Source organism: Besnoitia besnoiti, chromosome II, assembly GCF_002563875.1.
Source record: "Besnoitia besnoiti strain Bb-Ger1 chromosome II, whole genome shotgun sequence".
Classification (NCBI taxonomy): domain Eukaryota; phylum Apicomplexa; class Conoidasida; order Eucoccidiorida; family Sarcocystidae; genus Besnoitia; species Besnoitia besnoiti.
The window spans coordinates 5377260-5388116 of NC_042357.1; the positions used below are offsets into that span (position 1 = coordinate 5377260).

Sequence of the window (10857 nt, forward strand, 5' to 3'; positions counted from 1 at the left end):
GCACCACGGCCTCAGCGTCCGCGGTAGCCTCGTGCAAGGATACACTTCAACATCCACGCAGAGAGAGGGAGAGTATCTCTGCGCAAATCAAGCGAGACACGCACCGCTCAGAGCCCGACGCGCAGACTTGCTTTCGTCATGATGAACAAACTTTGGCGCAGTTCCACAAACGCCTTTCGATTTCCTCGCGTGTGCTGGACATGCCCCCTCGAGTTGAAAACCCAGGCTGTCACGCGCGCAGCCTGCCACATCGGTCACGCAGTGGTTTTCGTCTCAAGACAAGCGGAAGATCCAGGAGGGGGCGGAGAGGGGCGGGGGGGTGGGCGATGCCTGGCGTGTGCACGCGCAAAAAATCGCAGAAAAATCGCTGAGCCGTGTTGGGAGGTGCGCGGCCTGGGATGCCCTAACGAGAAAACAATTTTTTTCTCAACTGGCGTCGGTATGTCCGCGCCGTCAAATGTTCCCCGCGAAAGCGAAAAAAAAAAACGCCAAAGAAACAATCACGCCGGCAGCCTCGTCCTGGCGCTGGACGCTTCCGGCTCGGTGGGGGGGTGGTCGGGAGGGGGGGGCAGAGGGCTGCTCTTGCGGCGCTTCGCTTGAGTGAACTTTGAAACCTTTTCTGCTGTCTTCTCTCTCTCTCTGGGGCCCAAAGATGGCTGCATCTGTCCATGGGCACGGTACAGCTGATGGAAAACGCGCAGAGGAGCGAAAAGAAGCTCCGTGTCTCGCGGCGTGCCACTGTGACATCTGGCTGCTGAAGAGGCGAGGCGTAGAGAACGACTTCTCGTTTGCTTGCCCTATGTGCCGCGGCACGCCACTTCGAGGGCAGAAAGAATCGAACGAACCACTATGGGAGCCCGGGACCGGCGATTCGCACTCAACTGCAGTTCAGGACAAGTGACATGTGCCACAATACCGCACAGCTTCGAATAGATATATGTGAACGGAGATGCCTGTTAGGGCGGGACCTCCAACGGGAGGAGTGCGAGGCTAGTGAGTGCATATACTTCGCTACTTCAGAAGAAAACGAGTCGTATGAGGCGGGCATGGAGCCACAGTCCGAGTTTGCGAAGCAGATAACTTCATATACACTTATATATATACACACATATATATACATTTATATATGTGTGTGTCCTGAAGAAAGGGGTGCCGCATGATGCGCCACCGCCACGACAGAATCCGGGTCACGAGTTAGCTCTGCATCGCCATTCGAGGGCGCAAGTCGATTTTTTCCCCCACGGAGCTCGAGAGGCGTTAGCATATTGTCGAGCAAAGCGCCTGGATTTGTAATCCGCTCTTGAACCGCTTAAACGCAGGACAGAACGCCCACGGACGCCACGATGCCCAACTCGATTTTTTGCGCACATCTCTGTGAGCCGCCGTCGTCTATCTGCGCGGTATTTATGTGCCATTTAGAGGGGAATACGCCTTGAGAAAAAGGCCGTCGCGAGTTGAGGCTCCTGACCTCATCGCTTCCCGAATGAGGCGTCCAGGTTTGAACTCCCTCGCAAGGTAAATGCTAGGGCTGTGAGAGTCAGAGAAGCAGGATGGTAGACGTTTATTTATCCTTTCGGAGGTATTCAGGAAAAATTCGGTTTCTTGCGTCCTCGTAAACGCGCCTCCTACGACTGCATTCCGCGGAACTGCCATACAAGCCAAGCGACGGGCAGCTCGCCTGCCTTCTTTGTATGCCTGGTAGCAGATGCACAGATATATTTATTCGTGTGAACAAGCATACATACGTGCATATATATATATATATATTTATATGTAGGCGCTCAGCTATATTGTAGCCCGCAGAGTCTGTCTCGACTGCTCTTCGTTATGGCTACCGGGATTGTACATTTTTCTACATTTGAGTGCCCATTTGCTTCTCCAGGATCCTCTCTTCTGTAGCTGTTTCTTCTCTTTCAGTCCGCGAGGTGCACACACACGCAGCTTTTTCCTCTGCGAGGCTCTCCCCCTGCTGCACTATGACGCTCCTTTACAGCGCACTATCAGGAGACATATCTCCGCACACCTCAAAATTGCCGGCGATTCGCCTCTACGGAAAAAAGCCGACTCTGTTAAGCGATGAAGTCTGAAAGAAAGCCAAGTCTCCATCGACGCAAGGTGCACACTGTGGAACTATGGGGCCCTTATTCGGAGACTAATCATCCGTTCTCCATGTTTTTCCTGATATCAATGCAAACCGACAGACAGTTAACCTCTGCAGCTCCCTGGCGTCGCCAGGCGTTTGGGCTTTCTTCTGAACCGGCGGGAACTGCATCGTGCGGGTCGTCGAGGTTGGGAAAAAGACACCTCACGAGGATCCTCCTCATCTCTGCACATGGACCTGCATCTCGCGAACAGTATTATCGTCCACAGCAGTCCACATATTTATGTGCTTATACAATGCCCTAGGCTACACGTAGATATGTATACATATATATTTACATAATATAACTATATATTTGTAAGTGTATATATATAAGTGTACAGCCGATCGGATGTATTGAGAAGAGGCATGGGTGCGCGGCGCCAGCAGAGCGCCAGCGTAGCGTCTGAGACTCTCGAGGAGCAGCTTCCAGGATACAATTTGCAACCGCTCCGGGAGCCACCTCTAGATCGCCGGCCGGCCCTTGCTGTGAGTCTGGCGAGACACTTTGCCGAGGAGGCGCCTTCGGGGCGTTCTCTCTCTGGTGGTCGCATAGAGGGCGACAGCATTGCTGATGGAACACGAAGGAGACAGAAAAAACGCAGGCGCCAACTGTGGAGGCGAACTGCAGACGAGCGGAGGAGGGAATCTAGCAGAACTCGGGAGAGTGATGCGTATTATACTCTTTGCGCGAGGCGTGCTGGAGTCCTGACTCGGCCTGCCGTGGCGTCGCCCTGCGACGGCCCCCTCCCCCGCCCCTGTGCAGTTGGAAGCGGTTCACAGCCGCGTCGTGAGTTGCTGGCCTTTCCATCTTTTGCGGGAACTATGAAGTAGGGTGAACCGTCGCGTAGCCCGGCATGCCTGTTGCCTTTGCGTTGCTCTGAGTTTGTGACAGACTGCCGCGGAGAAAAGACGCAAGATCCGTTCCTCCAGCTGCTGCACATGCAGCTCGCGGGCGAGAATCGGTGCTGTGCTCTACAGTGGGGTGTCCACAGACCGTCCGGTCGATGGCGTTCGTCGGTTTCGCACGTTTTGCCTCGGCTCATCGTGCGGGATGGGAAAGCTGAACTGTTTTCTCTGCTCTCTTCCTCGCGTTTTTCGCCGTTTGCTGACAGAGAGCCGAGCGAAGGCCACTTCTTCCAAACGCGCTCGTGCTTCTCCCCCTGTGGCGCGCTCGCCACGAAAACAAGGCACTTGGCTCAGGCCTAGTTCTTTCGCAACACGTGAACATGCACAGTGTATGTACAGGAGCGAAGCATTCGAGCGCTTTTCCACTTTCGAGGCGACGTTTCTAAGGCCTTGCAGGGGTGAAAATTCCAGGCCAGCCAGCGCGTTTCTCAACCCCAAAGGCTCGCTTCTCCCGTGCGCTCTCTGCCTGCTTTGCCGCTCCCGATTTCAGTCCACTTTTCTCAGCAATATTGCTTTGTTTCTCTTGGTAACCCTCTCTTTGCATCGGGGCTCTTTTCTTTCGTCTTTTCGGCCTCAGCTCGGGCCCTTGTCTTCTTCCTCGTCCGCGCTTTGACTTCGTTTTCCCTTGTTTCCCAGGGTCTCCTCGTCAGAGCCTCTACGCGAGCCTGCATCTCTTCGCCTGCAACTTCCTTCCCCGCGGCTTTTCGACTCTCTCCCTCTCGCTTCCTTTCTTCTTCAGTCTTCAAAATGCCGTCGAAAAACGCGCGCCTTCAGCAATGGATCAACTACCGAGTCCGCGTCTGCCTGCAGGTGCGCTCTCGCAGTCCAGCAAACGAACTTCCCTGCTCCCTGCCAAGTCTCTTCTCTCCCTCGCGCGGCCGCGTCCCGCCGTTTGTGACTCTACGCGTGGGGCGCTTCTCTGTGCCCTTCTTGCACGAACGCTGCTCCCTCTTCTCCGTTCTCTGCACTATTCGTCGCATTGTCTGTTGCTCCCCTGCTGGCATTCCTCTTAGCTCATTCTTGCAGCGCCCCTTATCGCCCCGCGCTTCGTCTTGCTCTCCACAGGCGCTGCGTCGTTCTCTGCTGCTCTCTGCGTGCCTGTCTGCGTTTCTTATGCATCGGCTGCTTCCTGGTTGCTTCTCCACTCCTGCGCCTCGCTCGCCTCGCTTCTGTCGGCAGCCGCCTTCTTAGAAGGCCTGTGAGGCCGAGCTGCCTGCTCTCTGCGATGCCCGCGCACCCCCGCGCTCCCTTTATCTCCTTGCGGTCTCTGGCATTTTTTCGCGCTGTCGTGGTTTCGTGCTTCCCGCGGCTCTCCGCCCCGCTGAGTTCCGTCGCTGGGACTGGCGTGTCGTCTCTTTTTTCAAAAAGCAGCTGCGTTCTTTCTTTGCATTTCTTCAGGACTCGCGCATGCTGGTTGGCAGCTTACTCGCCTTTGACCGCCACATGAACGTGGTCCTGGCGGACGCAGAGGAGTTTCGCAAGCTGAAAATCCGCCACAAGCTCGCAGACGGAAAGCACCAAACCGAGGAGAAGGAAATCAAAAGGAGCGTCGGCCTCATGATGATTCGCGGTAAGACTGCTGCTTGGCGTGCTGCAGGCATTCGCGTGTGCCTTCCGCGCTCTCAGGCGCTGCGAGAGACTCAGAGTTCGCGTTCCTCTGTTCGTGGCCTTCGCAGTTCGACCGGAGCGTCGCCTGGTCGCGCGTGTCGAGCGCTTCAGTTCTGCTGGGCGGTGCGAACTGCGCCTGTTACCCCTGCGCGGTAGCTGAAGAGTTCGCGTCCGCTGCCGGGAGTTGAGAAGCTCGTGCTCCACACAGATCTCGCCTCGGCGGGATTGGCTCTTTAGGGTTTTCCTTGGCGTCGCCTCCGTCCTATCTGACCGCCTGCGTACGCAAGCGCGACACGAGATTGGCCTGCCGGGAAGTTGAGGCCTGCGTCTGCGTGGAGGCTGCTTCAATATCGCATATGGTCTGTACGCACTGCGCACGCGTCTGCCCGAGCTCCTCAGCGAGGGAGACTGGAAGCTACAGGCGCCTGTCGCCTCTTTTCTGTTCGTTGTTCAGGCGAAAACATCCTCACGTTGACGGCTGAGGCGCCGCCTCCCTCGAAGCCCAAGACGGTCGCGGGTCCAGTGGCGCCCGGCGCCACCCCGGGCCGGGGCGTGCCGGTTGGCCGCGGTGTCTCCTTGGCGCCGATGGGCGCCAGCGGAGTCGTGGCGGCGCCGGTCGGCCTCGCCGGGCCCGTGCGAGGCGTCGGCGGGCCTGCGCCCCAGATGATGGGCCTTGGAGCCCCAGGCGGTCGCGGCGCGGCCATGGGCCCCCCGGGCCTGATGGCCCCCGGGGGCGCCCCGGGCATGCCCATGATGCGCCCCCCGATGGGCATGCCCCAGCAGTAAAGGAAAGGCCGACACGAGCAGTCGGCAAAGAAACATAGTCGAGCTGTTCAGGCAGAGAGAACGGTGGAGAGGTGGCTAGATTTTGCCGCCTCGGTGCACAGGGCAAAAAGCTGCCGCACAGCGGTGTATGCGCGGCATCAATGCATGCGCGTGCGCCCGGTGTATCTACCCGCGTCGTTCTCTCTTCTGTTCAAGTCGTCTCGTGTGGCGGCGGGTTTTTGCCTCATGTGTTGTGTCTTTGAAGAGGGATATGCGCGTGATTCTTCACCTCAGAAAGTGCTTCCTCTCTGTTGGGGCTTGAGACGCAGGAGAGGGGACGCAGACCGAAGGAAAGGAGAAAATTGGCGACAACACAGCGAGACGATTGGTGCGGCGTCGCTGTGATTTTTCGTCTCTGTGTGCCGGCAGTCTCTACTGGAGAACGCAGTCTCTTCTGTGCCTGGGATCTCTAGTTCGCTCCTCTCGCTTGGGCGTTCCCTGGAGGCGTCTCCGCGGCTGGATTCAGGCCACTCGTCTGGTGCTGCCTTGCTTTCTTGTTTTCTGTCTCCTTTTATGGCTTTTCGGTATCGCGGGCTGCTCCGCGCCGTTGCTCTCTCGGCTCTCGCCGCGGGAGGACGCGACCGGCTTCCACCGCTGCGCGCTTTCGCTTCTGCTGTCTCAGCCGGCACGCGCAGTTCACGGGCCCAGGGAGCCCGCGCGACAGGGCTCCTTCGGTCTCGCTTCGTCAAACAAACGTCTTCTCTCTCTCTGGCAGCTTGCGATTCGCAAGAGCATAAACGATACTCGAAAAGACAAACTGCCAGACTCTGCCTCGCGAGGCAACCTCCGCATGCGCAGCGCTGCGGGCATCTCTCTCTCCCTCTACATATATAGATAGAGGGATAGACAAGCATGCAAGTATCCGGGCAGATGGGCGCGCAAATGCAGAGATACGCGTGCACACGTCCACACACAGATGCATGCGCCAGTGTGCATGCGCCTTGATTTGAGTTGTTTGTCGGTGGGCCCCCGCCAGGGGTTTCTGTGCTTACACGCCACACGGCGTACCAGCAGAGGCGTTCCCGTTCGCTCAGCAGACCGGACGCCACCGATGGCGTTCCCGTCCGAGCGAACAAAATGTTACCAAGCCGTGAAAAGAAGAAAGCTGCAAGCTCCCAGTCTGTTTGCATATATATGTATGTATTAGGGTTTAGCGCATATGCGTATATCGTAACATATACAGAGGGCAGACAGGAATGCGAGTAAATGCTTCGGCAGTTACTGCTCGCGGAAAGGCGCGAGGACCTCACGACAGAGCAGCGTCTCGCTGCCCGCTGCCACCATCCTTATATATATATATATATATACTCAGGGGAGTATCCATAAATACGTGGGCGCAGGCTAAGGCGAGTGTCCTTCATCAGACTGCGAGAGGAGATACAGCACGCGACGTGCGTGGCGACGCATGTGCATCTTCGGAATCAAGGGAGGCGAGCTATACGTTCCGAAATACGCGCACGAATGATTCTGACTATATACATTTACATATATATTTAGATACATTTTACATATTTATATAATATTCCCGTATAGCGTAGAGGAAGAGAGGACGACTCCTCATTCGCTACCCTTTTGCTGGCCTGGGGCGGAAGTGCCGCCGCTCTCGAGGGAGCTAGCGACATTGACGATTCGACGTGCAGAGGCTTCTGAAGAGTTGGAAAGAGGCGAAAATCTGCGTGCGTGTTCCCTGGTGAGTCCGTGCGCCGCCGGCGGAAAGTTCACATGCGACAGCGCTGGCATGCGTCCACGGACCCTCAAAATTCTACAAAAAGCAAGACAACCGGCGCCGCCTGTGTTTCACAGAAAAGCGAACAGCCGAAAAATGCGCGTGGAAACCACACCAGAGGAAAATCGTCTTTTGCTTCCCACGAATGCCTCCGGCCTTTCTGCCTTCGCTGGCATCTTGGTGGCCTTCGCTACGCCTCCTCTGAGACCTTCACGCTTGATTCGTCTCAGGCGGTGGCGACGATGAGGAAGACGAGCACGACGAGGAGGACGAGCGCGGTGAAGAGCAAGCAGGAGATGGACTGTTTGTTGATCAAATTTTTGAGCAGGTCTCTGTTTCGCTGCAGAGCAGTCTGCGCGCGATCCACGTCGTCGTCGAGGTCGTCCAGCAAGCGGCGGTGAACCTCCACCTCGTCGCCGACGGCGTGCCCGAGCTGCTTCAAGTTGCTCACTGTGCCTTCGAGAAAACTCAGCTGCGCATCTTGCGCCGCGAGAATCTCTTCCTCCTGCGTCCTCACGATACGCACCGAGCCCGGCGAGTCCACAAACACCTCAGCCGGCCCCTGCATGCGAAAAGCAGACATCGTCGCCCAGAAAGACAACCCTATCATTTACACATCATGATATACGCACTCATATGTATATATACATACATATATATAAACATATATATATGTATGCGTATATGTGTATGCATATGTGTGTGTATGCCTATGAGTGTGCACATCATCCACTCAGATCTGTATCTATATATATACATAGATATGCATATATATATATATATATAGCAAATGTCCGCATTACCATTGGTGATCCATTCTGATATATATATGGATATAAATGAATATAGAGCGAACTAGAGCGCCACAGATGGACATGGACCGAGATATAGGGGAGTCTGTGGAGCCGGGCGTTTGCAGTTATGTGACGAGTTTGAGCGAGAGATGGCTATGGATGGTGCGTCTTTTTCTGTTTTCTCCCGCCGACCTCCATCGCGTCGTCTTCTGCCGTGGAGAAGACTCTGTTGAAGGCGGCCTTCAAGTTCTCGTTTTCTTTCCGCAGGAAGCTGACGTCGTCGCGGCGTCTCCTCGAGTCAACGGATGCAAAGCCGCCCCGCTCCGCCTCTTGCGCGTGGAGAATGCGTTCGAGTTGCTCTACGTCCTGAACACCCAATCAAACAAAAAGCAACGAATTAAGACCCAGTCGATACCGCTTGAGGTGACAACGTTAGGGTTTGGGCTTTCCAGTATCCAGGCATAATCAGATGGGCGCTTGTGTGATATCACACAGACTGCGCACAATAAAAGCACTCCTTGTGCTCTGAGAATATGCTCCTGCGGCCTTGGCGGACGCAAGAGAGCCGCGGGATGGAGCCTGCGCACTCAAGCCCGCCCCCCCTCGCCGTGAGGCGCCTCTCGCTTGGCGCGCGAAAGACCCGCGAAGAAGCGACAGCGATGCGGGGGTAGAGCGTGGAAAGAGCGGCGCAGCAGACGCAAAGAGACGTGGTCACATATGCTTACTTGGCTGAACTGCAAAAGCTTTCCGCGGAGCTGGGCGCTCGCCACGCCCGCGCTGGAGCCTTTCTGACGCTCGCGCTGCTGCAGCAGATGCGAAATTTCTCCCTTCAGACTCCACAGGCGGCTCACGTCGCGATCCCACAAGTCACTCGCCATCTCCGAGGAAGCGCGGCAGAGAAGACGAACCAGAACAGGAGAAAGAAGGCAACTCCGGAGTTATCTGGGTGCGAGAATTCAGCCAAACCAAAAGCTGTTTGTAAAAAACAAACGAAGAGACAGAATCGGCGCAACAGGACGAGAAAACAAACGGTGGCGGAGAAGGAAGAAAGATGAAAACGACGGAGAAGAGAATGAAGAAAGGACTCAAAAGAGGCAAAAAATGAGATGAGATTCAGGCATGAAGGCGACGGCGAGGCGACGGGAGAAAGGGTAAGTCGCAGAGATGAGACCTGAAGAACAAAAGACCTGAATGACACAAATAAAGAGATGCAAAGAATGCGAAGAAAAACCCGGCGAGGCCGACGACGAAGAGAGCAGGGAGAAGAAATAGAAGGCAGAGCCAAAGTGAGAGGCTGAGCGAGGCGCCCAGCAGGCGCCGCGAAAAGACGAGGCGAATGAAGGAGAGCCAAGCCTCACCTTGATGCTGCCGTTAGTGGAGGCGCGTCAGCTAGGCACGAGATAAAAAACTTCAGTTAGGCTCGAGAAGAGGCGTGAGTCACACCGAGGCGAAAGCGAGGCTAGGGAGACGAACGAAAAAGAAGGAAAGAGGGGAAGAAAATCCTGGGGAGCGCTCAAAGAAAGAACAAGGAGGAGAAGAATGAGACTGCGACAAGGACGTTGGAGGCGGAAACTGACTCTTGCCAAGACCATCTCACGAGACGACGCGCATACGGCGATTTAGTGTCACCGATGCAACTTTATCGCCAAAATTGGGTGAACCGTGAGCAGCAGAGGAAGCCTCAAATGCCACACTTACGCAAAACATCCCTTGGAATCAAGAAGCCAAACTCTACCGGGAGGACGAGCCTGCAGAAGGGCAGGTGACACGCCTTGTCCTTTGTCTGCGTTCGAAGCACGCCGAAGCGAGAAATGCTGCAGCCCGCGCAGAGAAAAGGCAAAGCAAGATCCAAGTAATAGCCGATTGAGAAGGAATAATGAATTCAAACTTGACTTTCAGCACACTCTCCAGCTCGAACACGACATCGCGCCGCCGGCGCGCGCGCGCGCGGTCGCGGCCCTTGTCTTCTGTTGCCGATGACGTCGGGCTCCAAATGCGGGAAAACGGCGAACACGACAGCGACGCGCGTCTTGAGAAAGTGCTCGTTCGCGGCTCAGATGATTTTTTTTTTCAACCTAAAATTGGCCTCTTGTCCTCTCTCCCAAAGACAGCGGAGGACTGCGACAGCGCTGAGACGAGACGTGCCTTTTCGCTTCTCTTCAAACTCCGCATGCGGACCCTCTGCGGCGCGAGGCACGGCCTCGTTCATCCGCCTCAACAGCGTTCTGCCGCTGAGAACGCCGCTGACTAGGCCTCGGGAGTCAGATAAGCCGTCCCCATCGATAACAACTCAAACGACGGGCGCCAAGCCTCTCCGTAAAGCATGCTCCCCAGCAGGTTTGGGCTGGTAGTTACCTGGGCGTTGGCTGTATTAACTCTTACTCAGTCACGCGGAGGCGATCTTCGTTGGCTAATATCGGCTTTTGCGCTTCGCTACGAGGTGCGAGAAAGAGAGAAAGAGGCTGGAGTGGGTACATCGCAGACGGCGTAGAGAGACAGCTAGCTGCACCGGGGCTCCGTCGCCAAGCGAGAGTGGGGTGTTGAGGGTCGTCCTCAATCATTCTCAAGCGCACGCCTAGCACACCCGGGAGGACAGCATCTGCTGACTCGAGCTTAGCAGTGTATGAGGAAGAAGCGCGAAGCGACTAACGGTACACCGTTTCGTACGCGCGCGTACAGAGGAGGCGCGGTCGCGCATCTGTGTGGAGGTCATTGAGGAGTGTTTACTGCCTGCCTTGCGTACAAAACAAACTGGGGGCTTTTGTGACCTCTCTGCAGGCCGTGTAGTGATATATTCTTGCTAAAATATGTGTGTGTTTGCGAGAGAACGTGCAGGCAGGTGCCTAACGCTGTGA

General features: G+C 55.9%; 2 protein-coding genes across 2 annotated transcripts; one reads left to right on the forward strand and one right to left on the reverse strand.

Moving 5' to 3' along the window:
* Nucleotides 1–3796: 3796 nt before the first annotated feature.
* On the forward strand, nt 3797–5443 carry BESB_041030 (LSM domain-containing protein; the record flags this gene model as incomplete). Its single annotated transcript, XM_029362689.1, has 3 exons — nt 3797–3859; nt 4448–4619; nt 5112–5443. The coding sequence occupies 3 exons, from the start codon at nt 3797–3799 to the stop codon at nt 5441–5443; spliced, it is 567 nt and encodes a 188-aa protein (XP_029221654.1).
* A 1991-nt stretch (nt 5444–7434) lies between these two features.
* Nucleotides 7435–8880, reverse strand: BESB_041040 (SNARE domain-containing protein; the record flags this gene model as incomplete). The annotated part of the gene is made up of 3 exons (XM_029362690.1): nt 7435–7770; nt 8195–8368; nt 8728–8880. The coding sequence occupies 3 exons, from the start codon at nt 8878–8880 to the stop codon at nt 7435–7437; spliced, it is 663 nt and encodes a 220-aa protein (XP_029221655.1).
* Between the last annotated feature and the right edge of the window lie 1977 nt (nt 8881–10857).